General features: G+C 33.5%; 1 protein-coding gene across 2 annotated transcripts in view; it reads right to left on the reverse strand.

The window, feature by feature from the left end:
* Positions 1–618: 618 nt before the first annotated feature.
* Positions 619–23,783, reverse strand: part of LOC145255719 (uncharacterized) — a 54,092-nt gene continuing 30,927 nt past the window's right edge. For both annotated transcript variants that reach the window (XM_080114362.1, XM_080114444.1), the window contains exons 8-11: positions 15,921–16,251; positions 12,556–12,656; positions 8,772–8,946; positions 619–1,388 (exon numbers count right to left, since the gene is read on the reverse strand). In XM_080114362.1, the coding sequence (XP_079970488.1) occupies positions 1,227–1,388; positions 8,772–8,946; positions 12,556–12,656; positions 15,921–16,251 (769 nt within the window). In that variant the 3' untranslated portion in view covers positions 619–1,226. The remainder of the gene's footprint in view (positions 1,389–8,771; positions 8,947–12,555; positions 12,657–15,920; positions 16,252–23,783) is intronic.

Genomic DNA, 23,783 nt, shown 5'->3' on the forward strand with positions numbered 1-23,783 from the left:
ACAATTCCAAGTTAAATATTACTACCTCTGATAATATTCCCCTTTGCTTATAATGGACTATTTAATCATTTTTATTCTCTACCTTTGACTGTTAAGAAAAGAGAGTGATGAAATTAAGAATGATAGATAGTGTATATAAAATTAGGGCAGAAGATCAAACATAAAATGAGAGAGGATGATAGAAACTTGGTAAGAGATGAGTTAATTGAAAATTATGGTTATTTAGAACAATTAAAATGAAAATTTTTTAAACATAGCTATGGATTGGACTGCATGGAGAGCAGATGTAAAACATTGTCGGTGATGCCCACTCCAGAGTCCTGAAATACCAAAACCTGATGATGATGATGACTATAACTCAATCTCAAAATTGAGGAATATTTTAGCATATATTTAATATGGCCAAAATATATAGGACAAAAGCCTTGAAAAAACAAACGTTGATTAACTCAGCTTTAATATAATATTCTTGAATGACCTAAACTATTTAAAAGTAAGTTGCTTGGTCACAAAAGAATTGATATCAAAACAAACATAAAAATTTTAAAATGACTTGCAAATCCTCAGTGATCACAACGTAAAAAGCAAAATTAAATAAATGTGAATAAGTTATATATAAATGCTAAGTATTTGAGTTTAATTCATAAAATGTAGACGTACTGTAAAAAAGCTAAACAAATTCAATTTTTACATACTCAGCGATTCTTGAAGTCATTTAAAATTTTCTATTTAAAAGAAGCGGTATAAAATAATTTCCCTTTAATCTGTTTAAGTGAATAAGATTATGTCTTCACTTTAACTGTTTCCTTAGCCAGAATACATATTTTTTAAAAAATTTAAAAGCGAAATAAAATATATTTGTAGAATTAAAAAATTTTTTTTTTACATAGGCTAGTCTGAATCAAGTATTGATATATCAAAAAGATTCAGGTTTAAGTCTTATATTAAAAATTTGTTCATTTTATGTGTTAGATTAATTCATGTGAGTAATGTTATGTGCTTGAGATAGTTTGGTTGCAGCTGACAAGATGTCCTCGGAGGATGACAATACACACACGACTGGCTGGCAACAAGGCATGATTTAAATCAAGTTTGAATTGTTGATTTCTGATGATTATATTATAAGTTGTTATTAGGTGAATTTTTCTTCATGTAGATTTTCTGTTGATTTGAATGAAATCAAATTAGACATTAAAATGCAAAGATCTAACAAGGTTAAGAGTATTTTAAGACTTTTCGGAATCTGCCTTTTCTTCTGTTGTATCCGAAATATTATGCGGTGTGCTGGACATTATATGATGTAACACTTCAAAATCCTCCTTTTGGATATTGTCCAATTTTGCTAGGCGGGGCCTCAACTGGGCCAGTTCTTTTTGGTGGCGCTCTTCCTAAGAAAAAAAAAAAGGAAAGAAAAAAAAAAAAAGAAAATATCAAAAATGAAAGAAAATGTCTCAAACTGGAAAGGTTAAACAAAAAAGAATATTTTATATGATTATAAGTTCAAACACTGCCAAACTTTCAATGGAAGATGTACACTCTTATAGCATATATATGTCGCTTTATTCCCCTTTAACTTTTAAAATCCATTACAACTTTAAATACATTTTCTAATTTATTAGATAGATACATCTCCATAAGCTCACAACCCCTAATTTAGAAGAAATACTAATTCTGACTACCTAACGCATTCAATAATCTACCTAAATCCTGTGACCCCTGCTGATAATTTCATCATAACATCATTATCTGTCTAATTCATTTTGACCTCTTTTCTGCCTTAAAATTTGTATCACCATAACATCATTTTGGTTGAATTATTGTGACATTGTCTTTTCTGTTCTAAAAATAGTTGTCACCATTTTAATTCTAACAATATTGGTCTCAATAGCATATTAAGACACTTCATTTCATCACTTTCTTGACAATTTCTCATTCATTTTATAAAAATACTTTAGATTCACTTTTTTATCTTTAACCCATTTCTGATTACTTACACAGAATTCTGTCTTTTGGATTACTTCAGAACATCTTCCATTAACAGGATGTCTGGATTTTTTTTACATTTGGATCCTCCACTTTTACCAAAATTTTGGATTTTCCACTCGTCATTGATTTGAACATCCATTCACATGAAACTATTTTTCATTTTTTCCCCACTCCCTCTGCTTCATTGTTTTTCATTTTTACGCTAGTATGATCAACTCTATATTTGCGATTTCATTAAATACTTTACAAGCAAAATCTTATTCCACATTTTATCTTTTTAAATCCATTTTACTTATGTTTCCTTTCCAAAAAATAAGTATGTTTTTAACTCTTGCTGAAGTGTTTTTTAACCTATTTTATTAAATTCTTGTACTTGATATATTAACATTTATTTACAAAGGTGATCAGTATATGAGTAGAGCTTAGAACAGTTAGCCTGATGATTTCCCCAGAACTGTAACAGAATGTTAATGTATAGCTTACTTGCCATAAATATGTAATATATATATATATATATATATATATATATATATATATATATATATTTATATTAAAACCAACCTAGGAAAAACATTTTTAAATTTCATTAAGCTTCACTTCCCCTCCAACAATATTCTTCACAAAGTTTTTAATAAAAACGCTATTAAATTAAGCTACAGTTGCAGCAATAACTTAGAAAAAAATGAAAAAAAAAACGATAGCAATAAAATTTTAAATGATAACACAGAATTTAACCAGATTAAAAAAACTAAAACATGTAGTTCTATTGATAAATCTAAATGTCCCCTCAAACAAAACTGTCTCACAACCTCTGTTAAATATATAGCTAACATTAGAGCAAAGGAGGATCGTATCTGTAACAAATTCTATAGAGATCAAACTAGCAATACTAGAGGGAGTGATCTTACTGGAAGTTTAAACCAATGAATATTTATTATTTTATTATTACTACAAGCAATGGAAGATGTTTCTTAAACTAAAATCAAATAAAAAAAGATCATTAAAGGAATCGTTTTCGGCATTGGAAAATAGACTCAAATTTTTCTAATTCCCAATTCCAATTAATCATCTCAACACACACACACACACATTTTATTTTTATATATATATATATATATATATATATATATTATATACACACACACACAAACTAAAATATGCTCCCTTTCTTGGGTTGAGTATGTTGGTAAGGGAAATAAACTGTTACTAGCATATAATGCAGTGCTCTTTGTTTAAACAAAGAGAGCTTGCAGCATTTGTCAATGCTTATTGTAATTTCACCTATCTTAGCACCAAGTAAGTAGCTCAGGAGTTATAAGCACTGACGGTTGTCTAGATGGTGGAGTTTCAATTCCAGCTTGCTTATTTAACTGCACTAAAAAGCTATGATACAGTGAAAAAGATTGTCTGTAGATGATAATACATAAATACAAAATATTGACAAAATAGTATCAAAGTGAGGTGGTCAAATCTAATCCTTGATGCCAATTCCGTATCTTGCTTTCCAAAGGAAGAGCACAAGAACACTACGATTTTTGTCAATAAATGTACATTGCACTACATTTGCCTAGCGTAGAGGTTATCCTAAAGTTAAATCAGTTATGTTGGTATGGTCATGTTGAGCAGTCATCCGTCATCATCTATCCAGTTTTGGTATTTAAGGTGCTGTGGATGTCCTGGACTCTGGGGTGGGCAACATCACATATCCGTTTTCCATGCAATCCGATCCAAAGAGTCAGGTTGCTAGCAGTCAAGTTACTTTGTATGCACTCAAGCCAAATTTTCCCTGATGTGCCTGGGGTATCCATGCATCTTATTAGGTTGATACACAAAATGGTATGCTGTATATGAGCAAACTACTCAAGATGCCAAGCGAGTAAAACATCCAAAATCTCGTCAATACTAAGCTTCTGACAGATCGCAAATGAAGGAATTCTTTCCTCTAATTAGTGCAATTGGTGTGCCTTCAAAACAAGCCGAGCATGCGGGGTCCCCCTTCATGAATGAAAAATTTACTTTCATCATGACTAATGTTTGTACAAAACTTTAAAAAAATTCCAAGGTGTTTTTATTGAGAAAAGTGTGAACAAATATGAATGGATGGATGATTTTGGGACAATTTGACCTCTATAATGCCCTCATAGGAGGACAACCAGAGTTATCCCAGGAAATCTGTTCTGGCAAAAATTTACTTTCATGATGATTAATGTTTGTACAAAATTTCAAAAAAATTCAAGGAGTGGTTATTGAGAAAAGTGCGAATGGACGGACGATTTATGGACAATTTTATCCTTCTAATGGTCCTCTAGGAGGGCAACCAGAGTTATCCTGGAGAATCTATTCTGCCAAAAATTTACTTTCACCATGACTAATATTTGTGCAAAATTTCAAAAAAAATCAAACGTGTGGTTATTGAGAAAAGTGCGAACAAACAAACGGATGAACAGGAGTGAAATACTAGGACTAATCCCTCCGTTGTCGTGGGACCAAAAATGCATTTCATAGAAAAACATTATTATGCATTTATGTGTCATGGGTAAATTAATATAAATTCGAAAAATTATGAAAAATAGTCCAATAGAAAAATAATTATAATTAAAACCAGAATTTTTCAAAGTTGCAATTTCACTATAAACAAACCCTTTAGATACTTAAAATCAGGAGGAGATAACTGCTTTCAAGTCGGCCATTTTGCTTATTCTCGATAATACTACATGCTTTTTTTCCCAAAATTAGCTCTAGCAAATATCCTACTGGACAAAGTTTTGTAAATTTTGGAATTTATACGAATTTCAACATGACACATAAATACGTAATAATGTTTTTCCCTGAAATGCATTTGTTTGAAAATACACAATTGGGTTGGATGACACACTATAGTTGCACCCTCTAGTTTACCATCATACATGCATTTGATCATGGCACAGTCATTATGCTGAAGGCATTGCATCAGAAGTGTTAGGGACTTATGCCTTACTGCCATTCTCCCATCTTAAATCACAGAAAAGTTGGTCAGTCAAGAAAAACTTGGAAGCAAGTGATCAGTCGAACTGTGTAGACAATGAGGAGTAGAGGGTGAGCTTGCCGAATATCAAGGAACGTTTGACCTTTATACAAGGCAAAATCAACACTAAATGAACAGAATGTGATATGAATGTAAGGTTCCTATAATAAACTTTAAGAGGTGTGTTACAGTTTTTCTTTTTTGTTGGAAATTAGTTAAATAACTGGAAAAAATTATAAAAAGAACCACATGATATTATGTGGTTTGGTTTGCCTACTTTGTGGCATATGAAGCATTTTCAGGTGGTTTAATGTCAAAACAATACCCATCAGAAAGTCTATTTTACCTGTTTAAATACATGCACTTTTGAGGTGTGTCAGTCCACCTGAGCTCTATAGACAATGATTTCATTATTTTAACTTCATACTATTATTTTTATTTTTTTTTTTTTATTCAATTTTCACCCCAAACAAGGCAAAGTGCCACTTTGAAGCAGGGGGCTACTATTACGGACTTAATTAGCGGGGTCATTATGAAGGGAGAAGAGTAGAAAGATGTTTGTTAACATTACACTTGAACTTCTGCATATCATTGCAGTTGGAAAAGCAGAATCCCGGAAGGGAGTTCCAAAGACCCGCAGTTCTGGGGAAGAAACTATTGGAGTAAAAGGCTTTCTTGCACCTAGGGATCTCTACTGTAAAGGGATGAGACTTAGTAGCTTGTCGGGTTTGTCGGGGGTAGTTACATCGGGGAGGTACAAGTGTTTGCAGTTCATCAGAGCATTCACCATTAAAGTATTTGTAGAACAGGCAGAGGGATGCAACATCTCGTTGATGGGACAGAGGCTGAAGCCTAGATGACAGTTCAGGACCTATCAGGTTGGCGACTCTCTTTTGAACCCTGTCCAGGAGCAAGAGACAAGCAGCAGATGCACCAGCCCAGATGTGACAACAGTACTCCATACATGGCCAAATGGTTGCCTTATAGAGGTATAGGATACTGTCAGGCGTAAGTAGTTTTCTAGCACTGTAGAGGGAGCCAACCTTCCTTGCAGCAGCCTTGGCAATGCTCTCAATGTATCTATTCCAGTTCATATTCCCTGTAAACGTTAGGCCGAGGAGTTTAAAAGAAGTACTTTCAGGCAATGTGTTCTTGGCCATTGCTATTGGTGGTAGAGAAGGTTTCTTGTAGTTATTGAAGGAAACAAGCTTAGTCTTAGCAGCATTGAATGTGACCAACCATTTTTGTCCCCATTCCACTACGGATTGGAGGTCATCCTCTAGTGTTTCTGCCATTTCCTTGGATATGTGTTCATTTGTTTTCCCCTCATATCTGTTATAGAGAGTGGTGTCATGGGCAAATATACCCATCTCCGAAACAATTTTATCAGGGAGGTCATTTATGAATATCAGGAATAATAGAGGTCCAAGGATAGACCCCTGAGGTACTCCCGCATTTCATTTATGTCATATTGTTTAGATGTACGACCGTTGAGGACAACTTTGATTTTTCTATTACTTAAGAAGGATTTAATTACATTATGAATTCTTCCAGTGATTCCATATGATCTAATTTTCTTTAGAAGACCATGATGCCATACCCTGTCAAAAGCCTTAGATATATCAAGGGCCACCGCTCTACCCTCCCCTGTTTTATCCAATGAACGGTATATACGTTCAGAAACTACAGTTAAGATATCTGCTGTTGAACGGGCTTGCCTGAATCCATATTGTTTGTCAGTCAGGAGTTTAGCATCTGTTAGGTGCTGGACTAGGGCTTGATTAACTAAGGACTCAAATATTTTGGCGAAAAGCGGGAGGAGGCTAATGGGGCGATAATTTAGTGGGTCAGTTCTTTCACCAGAATTCTTGAAGACTGGTACCACAGAGGCGGTTTTCCAGCAGTCGGGAAAACAAGATTCGTTAAGGCATTTATTGTAAAGTTTGGACAGAACTGGAGCAACCTCGGCAGAGCATTTTTTTTAATAGCACAGCCGGGATGAGATCTGGTCCACATGCTTTTGAGGTGTCTAGGTTTTTTATAATAGCATGTACCTGAGAAGGGGTGATTTTCAAATCGTCAAGTGTGGCGTCTGTTCGCAGAGGAAAATCAGGGAGTGAGTGGTGTACCGAGTTCAGTGTGGAGTTTGAGGCAAACCGACTGGCAAGCAGATTAGCCTTGTCAGTTGCCGTGCAAGCAACTTCATGATTGTTTGTTAGTGGGGGAATAGTTGACTGTCCATTATTAACTATGCTGTTGTAGATTTTCCAAAAATCCCGGGTTCCTAATTTCTATGCTTCGATGCGCTTTCTGGTGGTTTCAGAGTAATCTGTCTTAGCTGTCTCTATCACTCTCTTACAATTATTTCTAGCTTCTATAAACTTCTGTTTATTTGAGCTGGACTTATGTCGGTTGAATCTGCAGAACGCATGCTGCCTTTGACAAATGGCAGCTGCACAAGCAGAAGTAAACCATTGGGGAGAGTGGGGCTTGCTATAGAATTTCCGTGCGGGAACATGTGCTTCAATAGCAGTTTTGAACCATTCAGTTGTCTCATTTACACACTGTTCCGCTGGAAGAGTAAAGATATTTTGCCATGGGGCATCTCTGATGAGCTCCCTGATGGCTTCCCAATCAGCCTTTTTGTAATACCTCATTGTTTTGAGTAGTGGGTCTTCAGTTTTAGGGCGAGAATTTAGGCTGTGTTCTACCATTATCACAGCGTGATCAGCATTCCCGAGTGGGCTGTGGGCATTTGTTGTACAGTCATTGGGAACCGTTGTCAGAAAGAGATCTAGAAGTGAGGTATGTTGATCGTGCTGGTCTGGGAAACGTGTTGGAAATGTAACCAACTGAGATAGGGAATGGGATATAGAGAAGCTATGTGTTGCGCTACCAGCTACGTCTGTGTGATTAGAGAATCCTAGCCAGTTACTGTGGTGGACATTGAAGTCACCAAATACATGTATTTGTGCGCTAGTATCGAGGGAGAGTGCTATATCTATGCTGTTTGAGACTTTGTTTATTAGGGTACAGTCTTGGTTTGAGGGAGAGCGGTAGAGAAAATACAAGTAGCTAATATTGTGTTGCATATTTAGTCTGAAGCACATAAAGGCCTGGTCCTTTGATTCTAGTTTTATTTCTCTAGTTAGGGGGGAGGATTACTTGAATATAAATCACTATTTTATTAATAGTTGGAGAGAATGGGGTGATTGTAGGTTCATACCTTTCTCAGCCATATTAGTTGGTCATTGAACACAATAAATGCAATAAGATTTCAACTAGACATAGCAGATTCTATAGTCTACAAGAATAACCATTAGGTCAATCCTGCACACCCTGGTAGTATACAATAATATTTCCGATAATGAGTATTGTTTTATTTTCTGCATCTAGCCTGTTGTTTTGTTGTGACTTAACTTATTTACAAGTGTTGGACTGTTGTCCTCATCTAGTTTGTTGTTTTAAGAGTCCAATCTTCAAAGAGGGAACTTCAGAAAAATTAACTCATTCAAGATATCGAAAAAAAAAAAAAAAATAGACATAGAACATGGACAAATATGATAAAGGTTACCAACTACAAAAAAACGGCACCTGAAAAATACAATGGCTAGCATGCTATAATTATAGCAACCAAGATGAAGATAACAGTCCAAAACATGTTAATAGTCAGATGATGGACACAATGATGACGATTATATTATTAGCTTTGGTAAATTATCAAAAAAAAAAAAAAAAAAAAAAAAAAAAAAAAAAATAGAATACATATTTGATTCCAAACCTGTTCATTAAAGTATTCACTGTTCAAAGTAGCATTTGGCAAAGAAGCAAATGATATATCCGTTAACAGAAAAGGATTGCTGCTGAAGATTATACGACGGAATTCGTTGTGGCGTCTCATCATATCACGCATCTGATGCTTTAGTTTCTTGTATTCTTCGGGAGAAATCCAATTCCTGAAGACAATTTAAAAAAAAAATTTTATTTTAATATTTCAAACAGAATCAGAAAAATATAAATATCTTTATTCCCATTTCGGATTTAAATTTATTATGAAAACGTTAATATTTGTTCACTTAATATTTTTATTTTTCTCTGTATAAAAACTGTGTTAGCCTTATGGGTAATAATATTTTTTTAATACTAATATTACATCACTTATCATTGCCAATTGGATGATGAACAGCATCATGAGAAGATTATAAATAATGGATAAAATGGACAGAATTTGATTATTCAAGAGGATGGCTTGAGAAGTTGTTAACACTGAACTTGAAAACGATCATATTTTATTCAATTAGGAAGCAGCCCCATTGTATGATATCCCACAGATGGGACAACTATTATATAAAGGGTAAATGTTGGCTTGTACATTTAGCTAAAACTTGAAAAATACACAACAAACACCCACAAAGTTCTTTCTTTTTCTTTAATCAGCAGAAACTCGGCTGTATAATATCTAAAATTAAAAAAAAAAAAAAAAAAGATTCCTTATTTGCGAATCAAATAGCCATCTATATCATTTAATGTTATCAATATGTACATGAATCTTTTAATGTTATCATGTAGAGGGAAGTAACTGATTTTTTTCACAGAGTTATTTCCCTTATGCCGACTAGAGTTCTGTGTGCGTACACTTCCAGAGAGAAGAATGGATTGGGCAAAGAAAAAAAGAAGTGGTAGGTAGAAGGAAAAAGAGAGAAGGATACAAGTAATGTTACACTTTTTCCCCCAGGCAATGATGGGTAACCCTGCTAGTTTTATGGAAAGAAAGTTTGTTTATAGAAGCTCCATTTATACAGAGAAAGAAAGGAAAATTTTTTTACAGTGGCTAGAAAAGTTTTTGTTGCGAATGTTTTACAGGGAGGAAACAAGGATTTGAGTCCAGTTGAGCTGTCGCGTGTTGAAGCTGTGCATACACGTACATACACACACACGACAGTCAGTAGCTAAAACGCACTGACCAATTTGGGGTGAAACTGTCAAAACTGATGTCACCGGCAGTAAAAAAAAAAAATTAAGTATTTGACCCTCACACCTGCCGGAGTTGGAACACTTGTTAGAGAATAGGTCACATACATAGATACATATAGAGGGGAAGGCAAGAGAGACAGAAAGCAGACAACAAGCAGGAGAAAGCAACATTAGACGAGCTCGCTGTTCAATCAACTCCTCTCCAGCCTACCCTCTCTATCTTTAGCTTGGTACATGCACATTGCACATGAGAAAAATAATAAAGTAATATTTTTATAAAAACAAATTTTGCATCACAACTTGTTTCTGGCTGACAAAAAAAATTGACCAGTGTACATGCAACTATACCACAAAACATGTACCATGAAAATAAAGATAGAGTTGGAGTGGAAAATCTTTTTGCAGGAGTTAGTAATAAGTCAAGTTTTTTAAAACACACCCAAGAGTATTCTGTACATCTACAGGACTACTGTTTGTCTATGCATAGAGTATTGTTGCCACATCTGGGATGCCACTAGTATTTAACTCTTAAACAGGGTTCAAAAACGAGTTGCCAATCTAATCCATCCTAAACTCCAAATTCTGTCCTATCGCCAAAATGTTGCATCTCTGTACCTGTTTTACAAGTATTTTAATGGCATATGCTCTTACGAACTCAAAGCACATGTAACCCCCACTTAACATAAATACCTCCCCCGACTAACCCAACAAGTAAGAAAATCCCACTCCTTCACTGTAGAGATCCTTAGATGCTGGAAAACCTTCTACTCAAATAGTTTCTCCCCTCAAAATTTTTTAATTCCCTCCCAGGTATCTGCTTCCCTAACTGTACTGACATGCAGAAGTTCAAGTGTAATGTGAACAGATATCTCACTGCTCAAATCCCTACATAGTATCCATGTAAATTTGGTCTGAATAAGTAACCCCCTCATGTCAAAGTGGCATTGTGCCTCATTTTGGGTGAAATAACAAAACATTTTTTAATTTATGCATATTTTGGTCCGTGCTTACTCTGCTATCTTGCATGACAATGAGACATGAGCTTCAAACGCTACTGTTTTGCAACAGTTTTGGCATAATGACCATGCCATGATGAAGTAGATATGTGGAAGCAAACTAAAGGAAAGAGTTTCTTCAACCATGCTATATCGGAAACTTTGCACTGGTGTGATTTTCAATTCCTTACTTTTTTTTTTCTTTTTTTTTACAAGGTGGTCACCACTTATCAAGGCCCGGAAGCCACTCGGGGATAAGGATTATTGCGTGTACAGTACGTTAGTATTGGAGATTTGATAAAGTGTCTTACCTAAGTTCATTAGGATTTTGTTTATGTTGGACTTGTAGACATCCAGATTGTAGTCAGGTAGGAAACAGGCAAATGGAACAGAGTTCCACAGGCGTGCACTTCTAAGAAAGAAGCTTTGTTCATGGAATCTACGCTTTGGTTTTGGCACAGATAAAGAGTGAGGAAAATTTTTGACAGTGGTTTCAGCTAGACGGGTGTTTTTTGTGAAAGATTGGCGAGGGGGAACCAGAGATTGGAGCTCAGACGAGCACTTGCCATAGAAGTAATGATAAAATTAAGTCAGGCTCGCAACGTCTCTCCTGTGGGAGAGAGATTGCAGGGAAGAGAAAAGGGCATCCCCCCCACTAAGCCTATTTTGTACTCTGTCAAGGCAGGATAGGCTGTTCAAAGTTTCAAGTAGTTTGGCCATGTACAGTGTGCCACATCCTACATCAAAATAACACTGATGGATACCGCAAGCACAAAAGTGTGTTATAGAACTAAAAAGATCTGGCTTGAGGGCGTACAAAGTTACTTGACTGCTTGCAGCATGACTGGTATCAACTATTTGGATTGGATTGAATGGAAAGCAAGCATGAAATGTTATTCAGGATACTTATAGCATTATAGCACCTTAAATACTAAAACTGGAGGAAAAGGATATTCTGCCTGAAATAGTGAACCAAGGATATCAAAGAATAAAAATGATAAATTGATAAAAACTCAAAAGCCAAACATAAAAAAATAAGTGTTATTAAGACTACACAAAAAATGCAATAAAAGAAAAAAGTTAAATATTATCCCAGACACTTTGTGTGCAACAAAACTGTGACGGTTTTAAATTTATGGGAAGTTATAAACATATTTATAGAGAAAACCAAGTCAACTGGTTTTCTCAAAATAACTACCAAACTAATAAAATGAGGTTCCAGAGTGACGATCTCCTTGCAGAATGAGTTCTCAACACTGGAAGGAGTTGAGACAGATGAGAGTAGACAGGGCAAAGAATTTGTAAGAGGCAGAATAGCCATATTTGTGGTTTTCTGCAAACTACAATTTAAATATTTGATTTTTATATAACAAGTAATTTCTGAGGAGTTGAATTCATCTTTATTTCTTTGTTTCCATGAAAAGAAGAATTAGATTTGTAACGATAGTTTATCAATTCTATTTCATTGACTTTGTATTTAATTACACAAAAAATAGTCAATACACATCTCTTAAAAATAAAAGTTACTTTAAAACAGTTTTTTATGTATTAATTATTACTCCAGCTGGAATCAGATGTACATAATTACCTACTTACTCAAAGACTTTTCGGCTAACTTCAAGCTCCTCATTTTTGGCCAAGTTTAGTTCTAGCTGCTGTTTCATCGACCGGATTGCATTCAGGCTTTTTTCTTTGTACTTAAAAGAAATAAAATTTTCAAAAAAATCTTATTTTATTTATAAATTTATTAATTCACAAAATCAAATAGAATTTTATAGCACTTAAACAATATGAAATGTTTTCTAATAATCATTATAGTAAACTTACTTGAGACAACATTCACATTGGCCGATTTTAGCAGGCTTCCACTCTCTAACCATAGCAATTTATGTGCAGCAGTTCTAAGAATGATTGCACCACTAAAAACCAACCACTTCTTGTCAGAGAAGAGAGTGCCACATTTGCCATGAAAAGAGATTTGTTTAAGGGAAGCAATCTAAATCCTACCATTGATAACACCAAAGCATTCACCTTCACACCCATCAGAGGGGAATTTTTGTTTTCGACAGAGATAAGCAATATTATACATAGATGATAAGTCACTTTACAGGACAGCAGAAGCAGAGAGGTGACGGTGGCTAAGTGGTTAATGACACGGACAGACAACCCGGGTGTATCAAGTTCGAATCCAGTTCGTTCCACAGAAATATTTCCATTCATGGATGCCAGCAACATTCACATAGTACCTCCCAATGTCTTTTATAGAAAGAAATTTTAACTAGAAAGATATCGGAGTAATGAATGCAAAAAATAATCATTTGGTTCATACGAAATGAATGAATGATTCTCAACAACAACAGCAGAAGCTGTTTTCCCCGTGGTTCAGCTCAAACATACTAGACGACTATTACAGTAATAATATGAACAAGAGAAAATTGTTTTAGGGTTTTTAATGGAAAAAAAAAATCTTGTTAATTTGCAAACATGTCTATTATGTTTTATTTATGTTTGTGAAAGCATGGCATGTTTGCATGATGTCAGGCTAAATTCATTCATTTCAGACTGACAAAAGTGGAGCACTCAATTTCCACTTGGTTCAAAAAATCTTGTAAACATTCATCACAAAATGACCAAAGATTTTGCAGTGTAACAAATTCAATGTTCAAACACAGTTATGAGGCCATACTTAATTGATTATGTAGGGTATCAAACAAAACTCCTTTAGCAATTCTGATAATAATTTTTAATTAATATTATTTCCTGTGATACACAACACTTTTTGAAGAGTTGAATATAGAACTCATTGTTAATTCTATATAAAATTTTGCATATTAATTGTTCATTATATAACAAATATGGAAATAATATTGGATATTAGTGAGTATATCATTTAGTATATATATTAGTTAAATATATGTTGTGCAAGTGTTCTGGTAAACAGAATATATTATAGACAAGAGGTCAACATGTTCTAGGTAGGTGATCTGCAGAAAATAAGCAATATCTTGAGAATAAAATGCTTAAGCAGAACTGATGTCAGACATGATTGTTTGAGAAAGTGATGGTTGCAATTGAAATAGTTTGATATGGAAGTTTGCATTGACATGACACATTAAGACAGTTGGAATCTTAAGGAGATATCAATCATACCAGTTATCATAGGTGCCACAGAGTTTATGAAGAAGAACCTGAAGTCCTACCTAACTAATATTCCTGGTGAACCAAGTGCAAAAGAAATCCAGACAATTGCACTTAAGGGAACAGCGAGGATACTAAAAAGAGCTCTTGGTTGGTTTCAATAAAAAGCGGGGCAATGTTGGCAGCTGGTTTGGCTGCCCCATACCCAGCATTACAATCTTCAAAGGAAGAAAAATGAAAAAAAGAAAAAAAAGATGTATGATAATTAAGATATGTACTTATAACATAAGCATCACTTCCTCACTCCCTTTGATTTTCAGCATTTTATGCTTAATGTGCTGAGACGAAGAAAACTATTCTTTTTATTAGGATATGCTTAGTTAATTAATTGAGCAATTAACATTATGAGCTTGGGATAATTAAATTGCAACTACGATATTGTTCAGTTTGGCAAGATCATGACAGCATGCATGGACTCTGAGATACCGGCTGGAGAAAACAAGGAATCATTTAAATTAAGTTTGAACCTGTTAGATGAAAATTTTAGGTAAATGGGATAAAAATGCTGTTTAATGGCCTAAACATAATGCAATAAAAAATTGTTTTATCTTGTTCTTTTTGTTAAATATTAGTAAATGAGGGGCTATTTCGAGTTAAAATCTATTTAGTATTACGCTTGTAATCTTAACAGACTTGAAATGTGTACACATGCCAAAATAATTGGTAGAAAAACAAAACAATGGAGTCTTCATACAACCGGAAGTTACCAATTATTTTAACATATATACATATTTCAAACAAGTTATTCTTATTAAAAGCATAATACTAAATAAAATTTAACTTGAAATGATTCCTTATTTATTAATATAATAAATACTAGTTGTAATATATATAAATAAATAAAAACAAGATAAAACAATATTTATCATCTATATATAATTTTTCATTACATTATTTTCAAGCCATTAAACTGTAGGTTTACCATAAATGATTATATGGTGATCAGAAAGGAGATGATGCCTTTAGGTATATAACAATAACATCTCATATCATTGTATTAGAATTATCTAAACTTTTAAGCAAAACAACTTATCTATATAAATAAAACAGTAGATATATATGTGCATGTGTCTGTATGAAACTACTGGTCACATAACACTGAAATTAACAGAAAATAGTAATTATACACCAAGGATGGTTTATAATGAGTAAAATCTTTGGGCGGATGAATAACGTGTACAGAAATATATTGGCCAAGTGTAAATGCAATCTGTTCATTTCAACTTGCCAACATATTTCTATTACTTTTGTGTATACACAAATTCATTCATAGCTTGATGCGGTTTAATTTTGAATCTTTTTTTTTATCTACCTGGCGATAGCTAAAACAGTAGGGAATACGGTTAGAGTGCTACATATTTTAGTTTCGATTTTATCTGATGACACCCAAGTCATTTTTTTTATAACTTTTGAAATCAGTAGTATATATTAGGTACACTATGATAATAGACTTGGTTCTGTGATAATAAATATGAGATCTGCATGAATTAAAATATATTTAAGCATATTTTATGGTCAGGCAAGACCAGATGCATCCTGCTAGTTAATCAGTAAATTATTTATAAGGAGAAATACTCAAAATATTGGAGCTACAAATTGTGTTCATGTTAACTGGATACTATAGAAAAGTTAAGTATACTCATAAAAAATATATATAATATACTTACATATACAAATTTTGATTTCATAATTATTTAATATGTGTGTGAAGCATTGCATATACTATACAACAAATTATAACAAATGTTAAAATATTTGTTTACTTTTAAGTGATAATTTGCTGCCATAGACATTTTTCTGTCATTTTCATCACATTTCTTTTTTAATTCCCGATTCCCAGTTTCCAAATCATCCACTTTTTCCTTCCATACAGTCTTCTGCCGTGAAAGTTGGTCTTGCAATCTTTTGGTTTCACTGCGATATTTTTCCGTGGAATTCCTCAGCTTCATTAACTGGTTACTCATCTCCTGTTCACCGCTCTGTATCGTGTTCAGCTCCAATTGCAAAGAACTGATTTGATTTCGTAATGAACCGTTCTCAGATTTCTCATGTTCTAGTTCTTCTTTCATTGAATGTTCATGTTCCAGTTTTGTCCTGAAATGTAAAAACAATTAGCAATAAGTTGTCTTAATAAGTAGCAGGGTTACCTGACAATGTCCCGGTTGAAGTAAGGTATAATTCAGTAAGGACTAAAAAATTACTTTTATAGGTACATTTATTTTAAAGGTATATTATGCCTCCTTTGCTCCTCTTAGAGATAAATGATAACATAGCTCTATAATGTTGTGATACTATGGATTGCATCCCCCCACACACACACACACACCTCTAGCCAGAACTGGAGGAAATAGATAAGCAAACAATAATAAAAAAGTTGACAATTTGAACTCCCCAAACAAATAGCGGCAGGACAATTGGGCTTTAGCTTTTGGATGGCCAAATGGCAATTGAAAGATTGAGCCGAGAAAAAAGGTGAATGTAATAAGTTCCAGTGGTAGGCTTAGAAAAATAAATAAAAGTAGACATATTTAGGAGATGGAGAAGAAGAGGAGCCGGGTTGTTAGAGTTGTTCGAAGAGATGAAAAAGAGTGGATGAGAAGATGAGTTTGAATGGGCCATATGACAGAGTTTGAGATTCTGAATTTGAATGATGGGAATTTAACAGATGTGGATGCTAGTGGCAGGGCCTCAATAACACACACATGCCCATATTATGTTTGTGCTGTTATTATGTGGGTTTATATTCTTATTTGCATACAACTTATAAATTAGTGCTTGTGCCCTTAATACTAGAGTTGACATAGCCAGACAGAGGAGAAGCTCACAAAACATGTATTTTTTTTGGTGGTGGTGATGGTGGTGGGAGGGAGTTAACAATCATTGATTGGCTGGAATGGTTATACAAAATCTACAATGTTCAAAATTACATAAAAATAAATCTAGTAGTTTTTTTTAATACATGGTACATATATTTTCAGTAGAGAGGCGATAGTTACCCTTTCTTATAAAAAATACAGTCCATATACTCCCTATAATGTTTACTATGTTCCAAATTTCATAAAAACCTAATCAGTGGTTTTTAGATCCATAGATGCTCCCTTTACTTAAAAGTAAATACAGTCTATATATATATGTTATACCTAGAGCCTATTTTCAAAACTTGATACTGATTGGTTAATAAATTTCAAAGTTTATTCAATATAAATACATAAACGTGAAACAATGTCAATATCATAGAATGAAAATCATAAATACGGTCTTGTATACTTTTTATACTCCATTTACAATCCTTTCCAGTAACAGCAGTGAAAGTGCTCCTGCTGGAAAAATGCTTCTTTCATCCTGAGAGTTGGAAGGTTTCATATAACAACCACGACTCTTCTGGAAAAAGTCACTGGTTTCTCAAGATGCTTCTAATTTCATGCAAAATAAAGATATTTGCATTCTGAGAATGAATGTGGGGTCATCATATATATGTGCGTGTGGTGTCATCAATATATATTTATTTCAAAACTATATACACATATTTCAAAGACGTACCAGAGTTTCATTGCGTTGAATCAACCATAAGCGGCTGAATGGAATTAACACAAATTCATCAGTAACTTTGAAAAGGTGTTGTTTGCCTTGCATTGTTTCGCCTTTTCAAAATCGCTGATGAAACCACTGGTACGCTTTTGAAATATGTATATATAGTTTTTAAATAAATATTCCTATCATCAGCTCTCACATCCATGATCGAGCATTTTATTTGATTTTTTTCATCGCCTCCTGACATGCTATATATATATATATATATATACACAAAGGAGTCACCTCTTATCAAGGCCCGGAGGCCACTCGAGGATAAGGGCTAATGAGTGTACAGTAGTCAATGGGACAATATCGTAGTAATCGTTAATAGTGGAAATTTGGTAAATTGGATTTCTTAAGGGGATGGCTCATCAAGAACTTGTTTATGTTGGATTTGAAGACAACCATATTGTGGTCAGCTGGAAAGCAGACAAACAGAAGAGAAATCCACAGGCGTGCAGTTCTAAGAAAGAAGCTTTGTTCATGGAATCCACATTTAGGTTTAGGCATAAGATAAAGACGGAGAGAAATTATTGATCGTGGTTTCAGCTAGACTAGTGTTTTTCGTGAAAGTTTGGCAAAGGGAGGGGACCATACATTGGAGCTCAGACTAACACTTGCGATGAAACTAACAATAGAGCAGGAACAGGTTCGTAATCTCTCTTCTGTGGGAAACCTGTATTAAAAGATCTCCAGCAATGTGATGATTACAAATATGGATAATGTTTAAAGGTCACGGTCAGACAAATATGCATTAAAAATGGTTTTATGTTGTTTTTGTTAAATATTATTAATAAGTATTATTAAATGAGGAATCATTTCAAGTTAAAATTCAAATTTCATTTTTAGATAAACACAACATTAGGTCAAATTCGGTGGCCATTTCATTTTGGGTTAACTTATTCCCACCATGGTAAAACATTTAAAGTGTGTATTTCTCAATTTTACATTCATAATACTAAAAGGGTTTTAAATGGAAATGATTCTTCATTTAGTAATATTTAATAAAAACAATAGGAAACCATTTTTAATGTCTATACAAAATTCTTCTTGCATTCTTCTTCTCTAACCATTACTTAAATATTACCCAAATATTTCATTGGTTTTGCATGGAAATCAATTGTTGAAAACTGATTGCGTGGACACATGCAGACGTATATTTGTTCCATATGTGGAGGGTAGATACTTACACAGGCTTGACAAGGAGGATTCTGTTGATCATCACAAAAATCAGTTAAACAGATATTAAAACAGGAAAAATTATTGCAATCAAAATAGTTGTGCTGAATTATAATCATACCTGTCCATAATGATGAATCACACTTGTCAAAAAGCTTAAAAATTGAGATGCCCAAACATAATTCAAAGTAATCAAAAAACAATATTGATATAACAAAGAATATGTGAAAGCGGACATTATAACCAAAACTTTTTTAATTTTTTAACAGCTTCAATTAATATAATTTTGACTTCATTGATAGTCAAAATTTTATTAAAATCTGATCATCATTATCCTCAAGGGTCGTAGAGAAAGGCGCGAACAACAGGTTTAGGTAGAAAGAATATATTGTACAAGAAAGTGAATACAAAGAAAAGTTGTCTGTATTTCCAACTGTTAGACAGTCTGTAGTCTCGCATTAGGTTGTGATATTAATTTTTATAATGGTTAGAAGAGTCCATTATGAATGAGTTCCAATAACAAACATGGACTGACAACCTGGGCATGCCAAGTTCAAATACAGAAACACTTTCACTTAGAGAGGTTGACAGCATTCGCTATTTCTCCCCAGTAAGTACTTGATATCTAACTAGAAAGATATTGAGGAAACGAATCATCTGACTCATATGAAATAAAAGAATAAATGATGCTCAACAACAACAACCATGTTTGGTTTAACTTTCATTTTACATGCTGACATGGTTTGGATAGCTTCAACTGATTTTACGGGAAACAGAAAGAGCAATGGATTTAATATATGGATGCCAAGAAAGATTTGATGAGAAAGAAAAACCAAGAAGTTTTAGGGTTGATTTTGCATCATGAGTAGAGCCATCCATAAGAATCTCAGGAAGAAAAGAGACATGCCTGCAACTGAAGGACAACAGCTGATTAGCTATTAGCTTAACAGCTTGAATAGCTTAACAGGTTTAAACAAAATAAGCGATTTCATACTCCAATCCATAATAGAACCCAAATCAACTTCGAGATCAACTGCATATTTCAACTGATCTGAGAAAGTTGGGCAAGAAGCAATACCAGAATAGAGGATGGTGTCAGCAGCATAAATATTAATTTTCTGAATAATAGTCTCTGGAAGGTCATTTATATAGAGAAGAAATAGTATTGGACCTAGAATAGAGCCCTGAGGAACACTGGTATTGATAGGAAAAGAAAATGAAGATACTTCATTAAGAGTTACTTGCAAGTTACAATACCAAACCATTTTTTTTTCTTTAGATCGAATAAACTCAAATCATTATTGAAAAGAGCATAAAAAACAAAGAAATATTATCTTTAGTTTTTTAAAATCAGCCCATTAGAACTGGAGTTATAACCATTCAAAGTATAAAAAAAAATGTGTGGCTCACTGGACATTTTGCCTGAAGTCAATCTTTTTCAAATGCATATAAGCTTGTGACTGAAAATAGTAGGAAATTTGCATAATTTACAGACTAACCCATCTTTAAAAAGCTGTATCTTCAGATCCTTTCAAGATATTACAATGAAATTCTGAACATATTATCATAATACCATTAAGGTTCAGTTGGCTTTATTTACAAGCATCTCACTTGCATGTTGCAGTTTCATTTTAACAGCTTTAAGTAGAAACATCATAAAAACAGCTAAGAAAAATGGTAAGTAAGGCTTTATCATCATAGGAAATATTATTCTGATGGACATTATTATTTGCCATTATAACATCATGAAAAATTCAAGACGGCGACTGGGCAATCCAAGATGGTGACTGGGAAATCCAAAATGGCCACCATGACACGATTAAAAAGAAATTATTAACAAAATATGGCTTATAGTATATCAAATTAAAGGAAATTTTGTACACATCAGAATTATGTTTTCAAGTACAGTAAACTAATTAGTATAATTAAGTTTCATTTTAATGGCTTTAAGTAGAAGTATCATAAAAAACAATTAAAAAAATGGGAGGTAAGTCTTTATCATCATGCGAAATATGATTCTGATGGACATTATCATTTATCATTACACCGTGAAAAATTCAAGATGGTAACCAGGAAATCCAAGATGGCCACCACGACACGATTCAAAGAAATTATTAACAAAATATGGCTTGTAGCAACATATCAAATGAAAGAAAATTTTGTATAGATTACAATTATGTTTTCAAGTACATTAAACTAATTAGGATAATTAAATTTCATTTTAACGGCTTCAAGTTACTGTGACAATTATCGGGTAAGTTTCTACCACTATTTTGTATAATTTTTCTATTTTTAAGTCATTGTCGATACTTCAAGAGACATTGCGGCCATTTTTTCTTGTTCTCATGTATTGCTTGACATTACTGATTTTTTGAACAGAGTAAACATTTACAACACCAAAAATTTATCGAGGTAGATAGAAGAGTAACTTGCCTTTATTTATTTGTTATATATTTGTTTTCTGACCAATTTTTCATACCTCTGTGGATTGTAAAACAAACCTAACAAAAGTTATTTTTTTATTTAACTGGATAAGTGGTTTGTGTGTTTTGACTCATTTAAAAGCATGGTCATTGTCGGTCATTCTTTTTCAAATAATAAATTTTTTAAAAATATTCTTTTCCTGTCCATAATTAAAAACTTATGTTCTCTCAATAATATTGTTGTGGGGGAATCACCCTCCAAATGGACTGTTCTATCCATTATATAAACCATAGACCTTTTGATCCCAGGTGTGGATTAAACACCAGAGTGACCCTCGCCTGCTTGGTGACGTTTACTACTCTTTTCAGTTGTAACCTTTTTACGTTGTTGTTCCAGTAATACATTGTTTAAACTCTATTCCTTTGTTCTGTTTTCTTTGTGGCTTATTGCAAGCCATAACACTGGCGACATTGGATTCGGAGAACGTACTCACGTTTAAAAACAGTGTTCTAAAAAACTAAACACTGATGACATTGGATTCAAGGAGCATACTAAAATCAAAACCAGTAACGACATTGTAAAAAAAAAAAAAAAAAAAAAAAAAAAAAATACTCCCGTTGAAATAGTATTCTAAAAATACTAACGGCGTTGGACTCAAATGTTATAACACTTGCAACTGAAAGGTTAACGGTAACTAAAAAAAACAAACAAAAAAGAAAACGCAGATCATTACGGAAAAAAAAAAGTTGAAAAGAAAAAAGTTTGTCACAACTTTCAAAGATAGCGCTGTACTTTTGCAAAAAGAAAAAGGTTCGTCGCGACTTAGAAAGGTAAATTTTTATACTTTTGGAAAAAGAATTTGTCACTTGTGGTTTTCACTGCTAAAATCGGGCGTTATTTTTTTTTTCTCTGGAGAAAAATATACACTTGATTTTTTTTTTCTTTAGACAATGAACTTTTTATATATTTATGTTTTTTTTCTGTTTGTTTTATTGTTTGGAGGAAGAAATAAGAAAGATTAAAGCGGTTTTGTAAAATTCAGCGAACGTTTTGAAATTGCTAATGCTGACAAAGCAAAATGGACAAATTGAAAGTAGCATTGGAACATTTGACAAAGTTGCATATCAATGCCGCAAAGCATCAGTCACAATTCGAAAAACACTGGACTGAACGTCAAATACGATTTGAAGAACAGCAAAAGGAATTGCAAAAACAGTTAGCGGAATGTCAAATACGAACCGAGGAACAGTAAAAGGAAGTTCAAAAACAGTTAGCCGAACATCAATTAGAAGTTCAAAAACAGTTAGCCGAATGTCAATTACGAACAGAGGAATTGCTTAAAGAAATTGTTAAGAATAATGCGAATGTGGAAAACGATTCAGCATTTTCTCAGAATAAAATATGGACCGCGATAGACAATTTTAAATACGAGGAAGAGGAAAAATCATTCACAGTGTATTTTCGGCATTATGAAGATTTTTTTAATATTGACTGTAGCAACTGGTCTGATCAAAAGAAAACCAGACTTCAACTACGAGAATTGGAAATTCGTGGATTACATCTTGCCTCGGAAAACAGCAGATTTATCAGTCAATGAGACGGTAATTTTGTTAACAGAACTTTTCTTGCCGAAAACGTCTCTTTTTCATAAACGTTGGAGATGTTTGAATGTGGTAAAAGACGATAATGACGATTTTGCCACCTACGCAGCTGTAGTGAACAAACACTGTGATGACTTTAAGTTGTCTGGACTAACAGCAGACAATTTTAAATGTCTTGTGTTTGCGCAAGGGTTAACCTCGAGAAAAGATGCGGAAATCAGACGCAGAGTCCTTACAAAATTAGAAAATGAACAGAACTTAACACTTCAAAAATTGCCTGAGGATTGTCAAAAAAGTAGAAATTATAAAAAAAGATGCAAGAAATATCGAAACAGGCATCGCGAATATAAAAAAAGTAACTAAGAAAAAACCGTCGAAATGGCAAACAGACACTAACCACTGAAACTCAGAAAAACTAAAAAGCACCAAGCATTTGTTTCAGATATGGCAGAATGTGGTAAGGGATTGCCCATTTTAACAAAAAGATGCCATTTATGCAATAAGATTGGTCATAAAAGTTTGCACTATAGGAAAACTCGGAATAAAAGCCATGTACATCAAACCAGAACTAAGGACGTCGTAAATGAAAATCTACGCAAATATGTAACGGTTAACATTTTCGGCAAGGCTATTAAATTCCAATCAGACAGTGGATTGGATCTTTCAATAATAAATCTCAAAACGTGGAAAAATTTACAAAAGCCGACTATGTAAAAACTAACAGAATGGCGATGGCCGTTAATCGTACAAAAATTCATTTTGAAGGTGAATTAATTACAAACGTCACTTTACGGGGGAAAACAAAAAACTAAGATTGTATGTGCTAAAAGATAGGGAGAACCTGTTCGG

This window comes from Euprymna scolopes, chromosome 1 (assembly GCF_053919585.1).
Source record: "Euprymna scolopes isolate OS-2025 chromosome 1, ASM5391958v1, whole genome shotgun sequence".
In the NCBI taxonomy this organism is placed as follows: domain Eukaryota; kingdom Metazoa; phylum Mollusca; class Cephalopoda; order Sepiida; family Sepiolidae; genus Euprymna; species Euprymna scolopes.